Source organism: Labrus bergylta, chromosome 19 (genome assembly GCF_963930695.1).
Source record: "Labrus bergylta chromosome 19, fLabBer1.1, whole genome shotgun sequence".
Classification (NCBI taxonomy): domain Eukaryota; kingdom Metazoa; phylum Chordata; class Actinopteri; order Labriformes; family Labridae; genus Labrus; species Labrus bergylta.
Genome location: NC_089213.1, coordinates 3477840 through 3493734, shown reverse-complemented (window position 1 = coordinate 3493734; position 15895 = coordinate 3477840). Strand labels below are relative to the sequence as shown.

The 15895-nt window shown below is 41.8% G+C and overlaps 1 protein-coding gene across 1 annotated transcript; it reads right to left on the bottom strand.

Moving 5' to 3' along the window:
* Positions 1 to 213: 213 nt before the first annotated feature.
* Positions 214 to 14541, bottom strand: LOC109999964 (claspin). Its single transcript, XM_020655145.3, has 24 exons — positions 14159 to 14541; positions 12827 to 12944; positions 12213 to 12607; positions 11594 to 11746; positions 11225 to 11290; positions 11048 to 11120; positions 10417 to 10519; positions 9636 to 10231; positions 9322 to 9510; positions 8978 to 9141; positions 8645 to 8841; positions 8478 to 8530; positions 8066 to 8259; positions 7089 to 7623; positions 6780 to 6813; positions 6489 to 6591; positions 6234 to 6376; positions 5968 to 6129; positions 5578 to 5699; positions 4511 to 4641; positions 4165 to 4285; positions 2569 to 2648; positions 1709 to 1870; positions 214 to 814 (listed from the first exon to the last, which is right to left on the bottom strand). The coding sequence occupies exons 1-24, from the start codon at positions 14183 to 14185 to the stop codon at positions 689 to 691; spliced, it is 4047 nt and encodes a 1348-aa protein (XP_020510801.2). The 5' UTR covers positions 14186 to 14541; the 3' UTR covers positions 214 to 688.
* Positions 14542 to 15895: the final 1354 nt, after the last annotated feature.

The following is a 15895-nucleotide window of genomic DNA, read 5'->3' as shown; positions in this document are numbered from 1 at the left end:
GCTCAAGGGCACACTGCAGTACTCAGGAGGTGGCCTGGCACCTCTCCAGCTACAAGACCAATTCTCTATATTACGCACCGCACCGGGACTTGATCTAGTGACCCTCCGGAGATTGGTAAGTATTTAAGTCAGACACAAAGTATTGGCCTCGCTACCTACAGCGGAGCTAACAGCCCGACCAAAGAAGACAAAAAAAAGGTCATGAGGTCAAAATGTCTTAAAATACACTTTTATTTACATAGAACACATACATTTAAATCATCGTATAAAAGTCTCCCTAGTCATTAAAAACAAAATAAATCCTATTTACATGATAAAAGGTTTGACCTCTGTGAGTCAAGATGAGGTCATTAAAGGCTTCTGATGGATTCATAAAGTAGACACAAGCTGAGAACGTGTGCAGCTAATGTGTTGAAGTCAAAAGACGCCTCAGTGGTGCTCTTCAGTTCGCCATTCAAGGCAATGTAAACACGCAAAAACACGGACGAACATCTGCGTTTGTGTTTCATAAAATAGATCCAGAGGGAGGGACGCTGATCACACGGCTCGACCCAGAGCCGTTGTTTCACCGCCTTCATGTTTCAAGTCTGATCGGCTTATCCAGCACTAGAAAATGCTTTTCTTTATCAGTGTGCTTCTTTTCCTGGCCCGCTGATGATTATCATTAAGTTAGTGTGTTACTGTGACCTCACTGGCCCAGGAAGTTGAAGATGCTCCTCTGCGGGCCTTTAGCCTGTGCAGGGGGTTTGTTCCCCCTGCAGACCCTCTTAGCTGCCGGGTTCACCGTTTCCACCGCTCCCCTCTTCTTCATCATCTGAGAGTCAAACACGAACAGAGTCAGAGCTTTTAGTTTGAGGAAAAAAAAAAAAGTACATGCACCAAAACTTTTGTTTTAATTCAATCCATTTATGTGTAAAACATTTCTTCTGTGTAGTCGATGGTTGATTTGTGATGGATGATTCTTGGGAAGAACTGCCAAGCAACAGTTATTTTTTGCTTTTGTGCTTAGGGGGGTAAAAGGAGGAGCATTGGGCTTTGGCTCCACCTAGTGTCAGAAATGTAGAAGACACCAGTATCGTCACACTCACATGACTGTCACAGTGTGCAGCCGCCACAGTTTACATCTTTCAGGGTTCTTTTGTGTGATTATTTCAGAACGGTCACATTTTGCCAAAGAAACAAGCAGACACACAGGATGAGTCAAACCGTCTGAAGGCGGGTACACAAAATGATCTGTTTAATCCAAACTGTAAGGGCAAGGCTACGGACACCTGTGTAGTCAAGGATTAGACGTCGATAAAGATTTTAGACTCAAGAAAAAGTAAACAAAGGCAGCACATTTGACATCCGACTATTACAGAGGGCTGAATGATATTGGAAAATATCAAACATGCACATCCCATACATGCTCTCATATGAAGAGTGATTAAAAGAGAACAAACATGAGCTTGAACTCAAATTTTATCTGCTGCTCTTCACGGTTTACATAATAACAGTTTGCAACACATTTGTCATGAATGCAAAAATATTTTTTTTCATCTTTAAAGTGGCGCCAATTAATCTGATTTTAACTGATCGACAGTTTGAGCTTCATTCGACTACAAGAGGTGTAAACGCCCCTCCATTCAAATCTGCAGAGTCCCTTTGCACCAGCTCTTTCATGAACACCTACACAAGATCACTGACTTCTGTGAGTCCTTCCACTCACCTGTTTCTGAGGAGCGTCTGCGGTTTTGCCGTCTTTCTCAGGAGACAAAGTTTGAAACAGGAAACCCCGGCTGTTTCGGGGCGCCAGAGGATTCCCATCCGAGATGGAGGCCAGCTTCTGCAGGACGGACTGAGGCTGGCTCAGGAGGGAGCCTCTCCTCACCTGGAGGAATCAAACATAAATCTCAGATTTAAGTTGTACAGATCACAGGGAATAATATGTCATTAATATGCACCGGTTTAGATCCTTCTCAGGGAGGTCTTCTCGTTCTCATTCAGCGGTATTTTTATATTTACAAGGCAAGACTGCTTCTCATCGCTTAAAAAGAGGAGTGTTTAGTTGCCATAAATGTTGAATATAAAAAGTATTCTACATGATTGGAGACTGGATTGTCCACAGATCACCCGTTACATCAAAAACCTTAAACATGATAAATGAAAGGCCTCCATATATTCTCTGTTCAGCCTTTAATATGTCAGTTATCTTTTAAAATGGACGGCTTGATAACATCTCTCATCCACAGAGAAGTTCTTAGTTTAAATCAAAAAGTCAGCACAAGGTTGAGAATTCTGCTTTTTCTCTAGTTTCAAACTTTGTCGTCCTCGAGAAGCAGTTACCATTTTACGATCCTTTCACGTTGTCAAAGTTTCTGGTGGAGTAAACGCGCCTGCTAAAGTTTTCTGAACGTCGTCAGTGAAGAAGGTACGACGAAGAGTCACAAGAATGACTTCAGCAACAAGTGAGGGATTCAATCTTTCTTTGTAACGCTGAAAGATTTAAAAAAAGAAAGAAATGTACACACTGCAGTGAGAAACCTGACTAAAACACATCCATAAGAAACTGAAGTGACAGTGACGTACCTGTAGGGGCTGCGAGGGTCTCTGGAAGGGATTGAGGGCGGCTGTCGACTTCTTCTCTGGTTGTGGCGCCGCAGGGGGTTCTGGTTTAAAGAGATGTGAAAAGTCAGGATGTGAAAGAGTTTGAATAGAACCCGTTAATTTATCTCATCTTCCTCTTAATCCGAGTCACTGAACACTGTTTGTGGGGGGTGTTATATGTGCAGTCCTGAAAGGTTTTGATCCATATACATTCATGACCGTGTATTATTATTATTATTGTTAAATTTGCACATTTGGGGCATCAGATAGCCTTGCGGTTATGGTGGCTGTGTGACGGCGGAGGGTACTTGTTGCGTCGGCCGAGGGTTTGAATCCGACCTTGACCCTTTGCTACATGTCATCCCCCCCACTCTCTTCTCCCAACATTTCCTGTCTCTTTTCAGCTGTCCTATCCAATAAAAGGCAAAAAATGGCCCAAAAATATATATTTGAAAAAAAATTATACATTTGTGATTTCAGAAATGTTTCACTTCATCTGTTGTTTTTTTTTGTTTTCACAATGTGTTTAGTTTTTATGGCTGTCGTTCTTTTAGTTATAAATTCCACTTTATTATTTTAAAAGCTTTTGAGTCAAACATTATTATTTACTTTAAATCAGAGTGTTTGTCTCCGTGTCAGTGCTACAGCAGTAGTTTCAGTTAAAGTGTCAAGCTCACTTTTCCATTTCGATGTGATGTTGCTGCGAAAGCGTCCAGTAACAAAAACTCATGAATATGATAAGATGGCGTTCAGTTTTAGTCATATTTCTTCTTCCAGGAACACAAGAATGAATCAACCGTCGGGGAAATGAACAATCGGAAGAAACTCTTGGCAGCACTTTCCCGTCTGTGTCCGCTCGGTTAAGCTCAGTCTGCCTGGACAAACGCCAGAGTTTGGTTCAGACAGAGTGTGTGTTTCTCATTGGACTTCCTGTCAGGGACAATTTTAACACCAAAGACACGATGATGTATTCATTCTATGATCGTTCATATGTTAGATGTCACCTCTTTAAATATGCATCTGGACCATATTCACAGAAATGATAAATAAATACACCTGGACTTTAACAGTTAATGTCTGATGAAGCAAGATTTCAGCAGTGTTGCATTTCTATATCTGGAGCTTTATACGAGTGTGTACAGTGAGTTTGCAGCCTATTGTACAATTTGAAAATATTGCTTAAAAAAAGAAAAAAGAGTCTATTAAAGCAGATTGCAGAGCGGAAGTAGCAACAAGAGTCCACTATACGATGCTATAATGAGAATATTTGCCTTTATATCAATGCAAGGTGTAGTTTGATGGAATCACACTATCAGCAAAAAGAGTGGAGAAGAACATGCTGACTAACAGAAAACTTAATGCAGCCCTTTTTTATGTGTAAGGAGATCGTAGCGGTCACATGCAGACACTCTATGCACCGCCTCCAGTCACAGGATATAAACATCATCAACCTCTCCCGCTGGCCCGACGTGAATTCTCTTGATAATATCCTGCTGCGTTCTCAAAGCTTAAACATTTGTATTGACCCGTCTGCTGATATTATCTTCTTCTCCTCATGAGGCCGCGTATCACACTGACCTTTTCTCTGCAGAGTCTTGGCGGTCAGCTTCTTGGCCAGCTTCATAAAGTGGCTGTCTTCCTCTTCCATCTTCTCGTCATCTGCATCCAAATCGTCCCCTTTCTTGGATTTCTCTTCAGACTGCGAGTCGAGACACACAGAGAGAAATTAGGACAAAAATCACAAAACACCGCAACAGGAAGGGAGATGATCGGACCATGTAGCAGACTGGTCACACACATTTAACGCTTACTGTTTGTCTACAGCCTGCGTCTAATTCACACAAAGCAGCATCTTAAAAAGGTGTGTTTAAATAAATGTCTCCTCACCATTAAGCTGCTACAGAAACATATTTCCAGCACCCACCTGCTCTCTGAGCCACTGCTCTCTCTCCAGCCTCTCTTTCCTCCTCTGGACCTCGGACTGGTCCACATCTTCATCTTCCTCCTCCTCTCCCTCGCCCTCTGCTCCCGTCCCCTCCATGTCGAAACCATCGTCTGGATGAGGGATTTTAAAAATAAGAAGCTCTGATGTTGGAGAAACTTGACAGAAGTTTAGATACGTTGAAGAATTGACGTGTTGATGTTTTAATATGTAGACTCGTTTACTTTTGTTCGGTTGAAAAGTGTGTTAATAACGGCCGTTTCAATCTTTATAGAATCTGAACTTGATGTATTTTTTGGTACTACTGTACATATATAGAGACACTACAGACATAAATGATGGCACGAATACACCAGAAGACAGATAATAAAGGGTGAACACTCCACATGTTCTGGGGGAGATTTGTTTGAGTGAGATAAGAGATGGTCATGTAAGCTTCTGCACTTTAAGACATTTGTAATAAATGTTACTGTCAATGTTTTATAATGAGCATTACATTAAATTTTCATGAACGATAAGTTGTCAATTATAGTTCTTTCAAGAACTGCAAAATCAGAATTGGCCGGTTGGACCTTTACAAAAATATCAGAACCAGGCAAAGACATGGTGGCTGGAATATTGCTCTTTATTTTTGGGCTATTTTGCTTTTAGTGGAGAGACGGGACAGTAGATAGAATCGTAAATCAGGGGGAGAGCGAGAAAGAGGGAGGAATGACATGCGGGAAAGGAGCTACAGGTCTGATTTGAACCTGCGCTGCCCGCTTCAAGGGCTACAGACTCTGTACATGGGGCGCGTGAACCTGCTAGGTCAGCAGCGCCCCGTGAATCTACATTTTTAACACCACTTTCCCAAAGCTTTAAATTCACCACCAGAGTGTGTTGTGGTTAACAGTTCACTCTTTTTCCCCTCTTGTGTTCCTGCTGCCAACTTTGATTATACCAAACAATAAGTTGATATTAAATGTTGCAAACACAAACTTTTGTCTTAAACCCGACCATATTCTGAACTTGGTGTTCATGGTATTTATTCCATCCTCTTGTCTACTCACCGATATTTTTCCAACGGAAGCGGCGTGCTCTTCCTGGGCCGTCAGAGTGCAGGTCGCCGTCAGCGAGGTAACGCTCCTGGTAGAGTCTCAGACGACGCTTGTCATCATCCATGATCTGCTTCCTGAAGGAACAATTACAGAAAACTTTCATTTCAGTTTATCCAAAGTGTAAAATCAGTCTTTGAAGAACGCAGTCTGGGAATAAGAGAGGCGCCGTTCTTCCTACTGCAAATCAGAAGAACAACAAAATGACCGTGAAGCTGATTCTTTAGGGTAGAACAGTTCAATAAAGTCGTTTGAAGGATTTGAAAGCATCAATCAGAATCTTGATTGACTACCTCCAGATGTAAAAGCTGCCTCTCTGCAGGAGTTTGTTGAGTCGTTACTCACATGTGGATTTTGTTGACCTGGTCCTGCAGCTCTTCATCAGACGGCAGCTCTTCTAGAAGCTCCTCTTCCTCGTACTCACTCCCTCCGGCATCATCCTCATCCTCGCTGGCCAGATCGCTGCCTGACAGCTCCGCCTCCGCCTCCAAGTAATCGGCCAGACGCCTGTGAAGAGGACGCAACAACAGCCCGTTTAAAACCTGGACTTGAATCTAATTGTCTAATGAGAAAAGTTTTGTTATTGAGGATTCAATCGATTCTACACTTACATTTTCTTCTTTTTCTTCACCCGGCGATGAGCGAACAGACCCTCCATCTCCTCCTGTTCTACCTCATTGTCCTCCTCTTCACCGGCATCTGCCTCCTCCTCTCCTTCTCCGTCTTCATCCCCACTGTCACCATCATTGTCCTCCTAGATCAAACAAACAGCTCACTTGTCATTAAGCTAATATAAGACATATATCCAGCTTTTTAAACATGAAGTGACACCTATGAAGAAAAATAACAAAGATGATGAGGCCAACCTGTTCACTATGACTCTCCACATCTGACAGAAGCCGGAACTCGCAGTCCTCCTCCTCCTCCTCCTCCTCCTCTTCTTCTTCTTCTTCCTCTGGCTTCTTTTGACTTTAAACAGAGTGACAACTTTGAGAATCTTATTCTGCATGTACATGTTTGCTAAAACGAGATATTGTAAAAAGCACACTAATAGAAGCTTTGTAAAATATCCCAAACAGTTATAAACTTTTAAAGACAGATTTGTGTTTCATGTTAGAATCATTAAATATGGAAGTAAATCTGTCTTCATACTGTACCTTTGTTGTGCTGGTGAAGCTGTGTGGGCAGAACCTAAAAGTGGCAGCGAAGGAGAGAAAGGTACGTTCTGTTTATCTCGACTGAAAACAACTCAAAATAATCATTCAGAACCTTAAAATCTAAGAAGTTTGTAACAGCTATAGATGCTTAAAGTTCCTCATAGTTAAACAGACTCTTTATATGTTTCATTTATTCTACTGTAAGATCTGCTCTCTGGTTTTAAAAAGAATAAATCAACTGCTTATAACCGAGCTACTGGACAACGTTCTGGTTTTCACAGTAAAGGAGGACAGCCCGCACTTCTTTACCTTGACTAGGAAACTTCCCCGAACACAGCCCCAGCAGCCGCTCCATGGTATGATCGGACTCTTCGTCTTGTCCTCCATCTTTACTCTCTTCTGTTCCCCTCTGCTCCTCTCCCGCCTGCGTTGTTGGAAACGCTCCAGAGCACAACCCGAGCAGCTCCTGCGTCTCTCCGAGGTCCGCGGCCTGACTCGAGCCGCTTTCCGCCCTCGTCCCGAACCCCCCCGAACAAAACCCTAAAAGCTCCCCCATGTTGGCATCCATGGCGTTTTCATCCAGGCTGTCCAGGATCAGCTGTCTCTTGTGGGAGCGGGGAGCACCGGGACGCGGCCCCACGTTCAGAAAGCCGTCCGCGTCCAGTAACTGGGAGTGGGTGTCGTCCTCCAGCGAGAAGCGACCTTGGGAGTCTCCTCCAAGACCGGGACCGGACGCGGCTCCACCCAAGGGCCCCGAGTCTGCTCCTGGGGATGGAGGTGCGTACAGGTCTTGGGAGTCCTCAACGGGGAGGCAGAGGGATGGTTCAGAAAGTTTGCCTGAACTCTGAGGGGGAGAAACAATTTACAATTTAAGCATTTCATTTTAAAAGTCAACAAAATAGAAACAAAAAAGTGATGAAAAAAATCTCATTTTTCTTTGTTGAGTAACTGTTTAAAATCATAAACAAGTGTAAACTACAATTCTGTTTAATGTAAACATGTTCTCTGACCTTCAACTTGGTTTTTAGTTTTCATTTAAGAGTCCAGAAACCCTTCCTTGTTTTATGGTTCATTTTTGATTGAAGTAAATGTGAGCATATGTCTCAGAACTATTGTTAAACATGTAAAAATACTATTTTCAAACTAGAAATGTTATTAATTACACTACAGCTTTATGACTTTTTCTGTTTCTGTTTCACTGAAACATTTATGTTTTACCCGGACGAGATTTGGGGAATTCAAATCAGCTCTGAGTAATAAACAAACAGTAAACAAACATGACTGACCTTTGAGGCAGAGCCCAGGAAGCTCGGCCTGAAGAGGCAGGGAGAAGGGGAGCGGAACATGGAGGAGTTGGAGATGCATCGTCCTGCGGAGCGCTGATGACTGACAGGCTGGTAGGAGGTGATCATGGATCCTGCCAGCTCGAAGCTGCTGTTGTGGCTGTTGTCCTTCACCAAGGACAGAGAGTCGTCCTCATCTATGGACGAGAAGGATGACGGAGCGTTCAGGGATGTGATCGATTGGCAAAGGACAAAAAAAAAAAAAAAGCAGGAGAAATTTGTATGAATGGGTGAATGTGACATGCGGTGTAAAGAGTAGTCAGACTTGAGCTTTTCTAGTCTTCTGTTTCACCAAAGGTTCTGATTAATTAGTTATTTTTGGAGTGTTCAAAGAATAAACTTTCACTCTACTCACCCATCTTGTTGCCGCTGTCCTGTCCAGAGGGACCAGACCTTCTAAGACCATCACTAGAAAAAGGAGAACAGAGCATGTGAAGTGTTAGCTAAATGATTTAGGTGCATGCTCTGGAGTCTCTTAAAAAAGGTTTAAAACACATAACCAAAAAGTGCAAGCCCTCTTACCCGGTGCGAGAGCAGGAGTTGCCGGGGAACAACATAAGTGTGCCATCCGTGTTAACTAGGTCAGGAGTTGGAGACGGTCTGATCCGAGCCACAGAGGAAGTGCTCCTGATACTCTGAGCCACACTGCCTGCCACACTGCCTTCGTCCTCCTCCTCCTCCTCCTCACCATCATCACCTCCCAGTAAGTCATCCACACACTGGTTCAAGAGAAGACCGAGTTAATGTGAGCACAAAGAGTTGGCAGTTCAAAATCAAAATGTGTTATAAAAGTACAACCCAAGTAATGACTCATTTGATTGTTCCAAATCTCTAAGGCTCAAAACACCCTCTTACTTCTTCTTCCTCGGACTCATCCGTCATCTCTTCTTCCTCCTCTTCCTCCTCCCCGCACTCCTCGTTGTCCAGGCGATTCAGCTCGGCCTTGCGTGCCCGCTCCTCCTGTCTGCGTTGGGCCATGGCGAGCTGCAGACGCTGCTTCAGAGTCAGCAGCTTCTCTCCTGTGAGAAAAAAATCAGAAAGGTGGGTGAGGTTACAAAACTGAATCTCCAGCTTGAAATTCACCTATTCTTCATCTTTTTTTTTTCTAGACAGAGTCTGCAGTTTGGTCCACTGGTCTCAAGTATGCTTATTAAGTAATAAAGCCTCTTCTATGTGCACATCACATCCATCTATAATACCTGGTTTGGTTGCCCCAGGCTCCTCTGCACCCTCTTTAACGGTAACAGCGACTGTCTCGGTGTGCAGCTCCTCCTGGCCAGAGGCGGTGCTGTCTTTGCGGATGATGTTGAGCTGCATTGTATGCTCTGTTTGAGGGCGTGCGGGTGGTTTAACATGACGAAGGTAACGCACTTTAAGAGCTTCCAAACCTAGACGGGAAAAAAATTAAGTTAATAAATTAAATACAAGCTCTTGATCTAATAGTAGACATTTATTTTCACTCAATCTTTTTATTCTTTTGTTTGCTGAAATCCCAAAATGGATCAGTTCCCACCTGGGTTAAGCTGAGCTGGCTCCAGCTGAACAAAGGCCCCGTCATCTGGACAGAGTTTAGCAACAGGTGGAGGGTCCAGTCCGAGCTTCTTCAGCATGGCAAGTTTGTCCTTTTTGGGTTTCGTTGGTTGCTGTGGAGAAGGCTCTATTGGAGCTGGATTCTCGCTCCCACACTGAGCTGCTAACGGTTCCACCGACGTCCCAGATTCAGACTCTTTTTGCAGGACTTTGGAGTCAGACATGGCTGCATTTTGACTCTGGTCTAAACACGCATTAGAGGTTTCTTCTCCCGATTCAGGTCTCACTGATCCATCTGCTGTCTCAGACTCCTGCAGGCTCTCGGAGAGGTAAAGCATCGGTCCGGATTCCTGTTCAGGATCGAGGCTCTCTGGAGTTTCTCTGGCCTTGCTTGGGCTCTCCTTCTGCGGGGATGAGGTGGCGGCAGGCTCAGGGATGGGCTGGATCTGAGTGGAGGACAGATCCAGAGAGGGAGACGAGTCCTGCTCTGTGGGTGGCAGCAGAGGCTCGCTGGGTGGATCAGTGGGAGGTGGAGGAGCTGGTGGTGTCTCCAACATTACAGCTGAATACTTTGAAGATCTTGAATGAGAAAGATTGACATTATTGTTTTATCAGATCAGCCTTTCAACATTTTAAAAAAAGCTCATGACAGAAATAAATTGGAAACGTTTCTCAAATAAGAAATCTTAAAAATCTGATTTCTCTTGTAAGATTGTGACAGTAGATCGTAGTTTTTGACGTTTATCCGTTGTGTTTGTCCTTACTTCAGCAAAGCCATGGCAGGACCCTCGGGTCTGGCTCTCTTCTTAAAAAACTGGTCGATGGTCTTCGGCTCAGGAATGTGGTATGGCAGGCCGAGGGTAGACTCTTCAAAGAGATAAAAAAAGATTACCGTAAAATCCGGTGTAAAGGACACACTTTTGATATCAAGTTTTTTTCCACCTATAAAGTTGACTGCGTCCTTTATACTGGTACGACAAATACACCAGTTTAAAACACTAACTTTAGTGGAGCCCTCACCCTCACACCCTGCATGCAATATGACGTAATTGTAAATTCACTCCTACTCATTGTGTTTTGCGAGCTGTGCTGGGGAAACAGTGACGTTGACAAGATCGGCAGTGACACCTTTTTTTTAAAACTTCTTTTTTTTTTTTGCAAACGGTGGCATGCTGTTCAGTAAATTCAGCTTGTGGAGCGCTGGTCTGACTGAAAGACTCCTCATTTGAAGTCAGAGAGTGACAAATGGACGAGGGTGCCCACCTCACAGTATTTCAAGAGAGAATGGATTCAGGATAACAAGAAAATATTTATTCTATGATCCAGACCAGCATCATGAAAACACAAAAACACACAGATAAAGAAGATAAAGGGGAGTGAGCATTATGAACTGACCTCTGACGAGCCTCTGAGACTCACTGTGGAGCTGCTTCATCGCCTCTTTGCTGGCGCGTGCAGCTTTCCTCTCCTGAATACAAAGCACATGTTGACATTGAAGCAGGTTTTTTTTCTGGATGTGGTATTTATTTTTACAGTATTTGAAATACATTCAAGGCTCTTGGCACAACATACCACACGCTGGGGTTTCTCCAGTGGTTCCTCGTCTTCTTCCTCCTCCTCCTCGTCCATAAGAGGATCCTGCAGCAACAATTAACACCGATTACACAAATACCTTCTCTATGCACGTGCACAAATTCATACTCAGTATTGTGCCACGCTTTCACTCCTTCAGCATCTCCCCAACTTTGACTTTAATCTATAACAGTATTTTGTTTCCTTAAGCTGAAAAAAGAAGAGTTTAAATTCCTGCTGGAGCTTTTTACAGCTGAGTGAATGTTTCTTTTGAGTCCAGTTGGAGTGAAAATAAAACACAAATACCATCACAGATATAAAAAACAACTTTAAAGTGATATTAATTGCAAACAGCCATCGTTCACACACCTTGTGCTTTTTCATTTTCTGCTTAACAGCTGCTCTGATGGCCTCCAGAGACTCTTCCTCCTCGTCTTCCTCGTCGTTCAGTCCGGTGTCGAACAGGTCTGTGTCTCCCAGCAGGCATCCACTGTCGTTCAGGGCTCGAGGGAGAGGCGTTTCCTGCCACAGAGGGAAGAAGATTCTCTTAATTATAGTACATTTTCATCCTTTAATCTACGGCCATCCCAGGCCCCTGTTTCTGCAATATTTAACCTGCAGAAAGAGGTCATTGAGGGGGATTTATACCAGAAATGAATGACTTTGGAATCCAGTGCAATTTTTTAAACACACATTTCTGCATCATCATTTACATAACGATTACGTCTTTATATATTTTGGGGCTTTTGTCTTTGTTTTGATTTTTTTTTTAGGTAGCAGCGTGACCTATTTGCTAGGCTATCAGCACCCCAAAAAGATTACTCCTTATGGCTGTAAGTGCAAAATTTAGGTCATACAAAACACTTCTTAAGGTATGTGTATGTTTTTTTTCCTTGGTACATTTAAAAAGACAAGACTAGAGCAGAAAGCTTCATATACAAATCAATGTATGAAGAACTCAGCAGCATAAGAATGAAACTGCACAAACCTCACTCATCTCGGAGAGTCGTTTCTTCTTCTTCACTTTTTCCACTGCTTTGCTTCGTTTCTCCTTTTTCTCCCGATGCCTCTGACTCTTCTCTCTCTTCTTCAATTTTACTTCCTCCTGTTTCTCCTCCACTTCACCACATTTCGCTTGCTCTGGTTCACTATCTTCGCTGTCAACGGGAGCACGGCTGATTCTCTTGGTCTTCTGCTTCCTCTCGTTCTTCTCTTGTGCCTCCCCGGTCTCCATCTCGTCTCCGCTAGAGGCAGATAAAACCAGCGCTTCGGTCATGTGCACACTGTTCTCCGCGGAGGCCTCCTCTTCCTCACTGTCACTGTCTCTGATGGCGTTACGATGAGGCTTTCGGTGAACTGTGATGTCTTCATCGTCATCAGAATCTGGAAAAAACAAACAAACAGTAGATTGAAGAACAGTGAAAAGGCAGAATGGTCACCAGAATCATTTCATAGTAGTTGAGGATTTTTCAAGACTGGCCAGGTTCCCTGTAAGAGTATAATGTAAATGTAACAAGTTCCTCTTATTTCACAGACATTAACAAATGGATTCCTCATTTGCACACTAAAGTGTCTCTGCTCTGTGTGAGGCTGATACTTCACCTTTAACTTCTTCTCTTTTGTTGGTTGTATCTGCGACCATCTCCTCCTCTGGAGAGCCCATCCCGCTGTCTGAATCACTCTCTGCTGCCGTTTGGGCCACCGCTGGGATCCCCTCTGCCTGTGTGCAACAAGACAAAATGAAATGTAACCATCAATATGGATTGTTTTTTTCTACAGTGTAAGAGCTCTGCAGTCTGTGTTCTAGGAAGTCAGTGTATTGTAAAATATTAACATTTCCTTCAAGGTTAATATTTCTTAGTTCCAGGCGCTGAAAGTCGGCAGGCTGTTGCAGCAACTCTATTAATCATACAATGACACTTTAAATCATCACTTGCCTTTTACTGCACAGTATAAGTCTTCATTGTCCTGCATAGTTCACTCTACTCCTTTAATTTATCTTATCTGTTCTGTTTTAATTATTATTTTGTACTACCTACTTTCTTATCTTTGTGTTGCTGCAACACCCACACTTCCCCTTGGTAATATCTTATCTTTGAACTTATATATATATATATTTTATAACACTAAACATGAGATCTCTCAGTGTGTCACTGCACCCTCAAGAAGAAGTATTGGTGTATTTTAATGTTTCTAGCTCAATCAATTAAATTTCATATTTTTCTAACCATCCTGGATTATTTATACCTATGTTTTTTGGTCTTGAGTTTTCCTCCACTTTTTATGAGATCACTCATGTTGGATGGTATTATTTTAGTTGTTTTATATTAATTTTAATTTCAGAAATCAGACAGGTATGTATCCCATTAAGTCCAGTTACTTTAATAATACTATAATTAAACCTAAAATGTGAAATTTTTAATAAAAATAGAAACACAGAGTGAAAATAATATATATTTGTAACATTGATATGAAGCAGGGAAGTGTTTTATTCTAAGTTAAGGGACCCAGACGGTTGTTGAGTTGCATCAATGGCGCCTCGCAGTAAACCAAACAATGAGCCGGCGTCTTTACGTACTTTAAACTTTGGTAACCAGTTTAAAAAACATGACAAAACCAATGAGTGTGTACTGGTACATGACTAGTATGAGTAACCACTTGGATCTTATGGTTCGCTTTAAGATACGAATAGTTCAAACACGTCTAATCGATGGGACCAGGCCTAAAACCAGAACCCTTATCCCAGCTGGTTGCGCATAACCCTGTGAGTTAGCTTCCGGGCTAAGGCTAACGTCACCTATAACAGCAAATTAAAAGTATCTAGCGTCATTTAGTTAATGCTAATCTATCCAAATAACTCGTACCAAGCAGAGGCATGTGTGTAAGTCTGAAACTTTCACGTATTTTGTACAAACTAGCAAAACTTTTCCTCACCTGCTGTTGAGAAAGTACCAAGCTCATCTTTGTCCGGCTGCTGCTTGAAGCTCTTTAGTGAAATAATCCAGCGGAGACAACAAAAAAAAAGATGTCAAAATGTGAATGTCTCCGCGACAAAGCCTATTTTCTGATGTTTAAAGCACATTTAGAAGGTGTTTAGCCGGGCAGCTCCTCTTCCTCCCGCCTGTTCCCCACACACCGAACAGAAATTTTGATCTTTCGCGCGTCGTGACAGCTGGCCTGCAAGTTTTTCGTCACCGGGGTGTCAATCGCACCGTTCTCGCTTTCCCATTGGTCCATTTGGCCCAGTTTTGGATCCGCCCACTCCGACGTCACATCTTAGTGGGAACTGATTTTAAATACCAGGAATTTTCGGGCGGGCGGGTTTGAGGACTTGTTGTGTGTAGACGAGGGTTGAGTTAAAGCTTTGTAGAAAGAAAGAAAGAAAGAAAGAAAGAAAGAAAGAAAGAAAGAAAGAAAGAAAGAAAGATTTTAATTTTTTTATAATGATGAATCATCTAATGAAATAACAAATTAGTTAAATCCTGGTTGTATATATTCTCATTCTTTGTTTTAATATTTTTAGTACTTATTTACTTTGTATTTAATATTATATTATGTTTAATTTTGCTAATATTGTGTTTTTTGCTCATATTTTGTGTTTGGATAACCTGCTGCTGTAACGCCACAATTTCCCAGTTTGGGATCAATAAAGTAATTATATTATATTATTCTATTCTATTCCACAACATGTTTAATGTTCAGCACTAGTGCAATTATCTCCCCAAGAACTCCTGAAACAGTTCTTAATGCTGTTTGTTAATGACAAGCAAATTACCTGAACAAATTCACATTTAATTTAAGTACAATAAAATCATTATTCAGCAGGTCCATGATAATTATTAAAAGTTAATCTGCAACAAAAACCACCAGTGTTTTACTAACTAGTCCTACTTTGAAATTCAAGACTAATAGGCTATATCATGAGTTGTAATTAAAACATTTTGTCACATAACTTACTGTGCACAATGTGAACGTGAGAAAATACAATTAATTACTTTTTCTTAACTGAATGATAAATAATCGGGCACTTTTATATCCTATAGGTCAGCAAAGTATAGTGTAATTATATTTGTTTATATAACTTTGTTTAATAAAAATAATCAGATGAGGATTTTAGAAAGCAGTTGGTGATGATTTGATAGATAACATTTTCTAGAAATACAAAGTCTTTCAAAAAAACTTCATATGATAAACGTGTTTTTTACAACAGTTCTACATAACAATTTCTCATAGGAATGAAATGTGCATTCCTCAGGCAAGCTTCTTTTCTTTCCTCTTGCAACAATTCTCAGTTTATGTTGACCTGTTTTCTTCTTCTTGATAAGCCATAATAAAGACAATGATTTAACACACAAAGACAGAGTTTTCCCAGTGTGTTAGCATCTTGTTGGAGCTCTTAAAGGTAGGCTACATATATCCCTAAAGCACCTAAATCTATGACATTGCATCAAAATAAACTTGAAAGGAGAACAGAACATGTGTGCACACTGCTGACACTTTACTTTCCACTGCTTATGTAGAACACGTATTACTTCATACTTGTTTGTATTTGCATTACAACCTTTTGATATTTCCTTACATTGTATTAAAATATATTTTCATTGCCAGCATGTTTGGTTCTATACTGACTTATCATTAAAGTTTGATCTGTAAGTGGACAGTAGTCAAGGA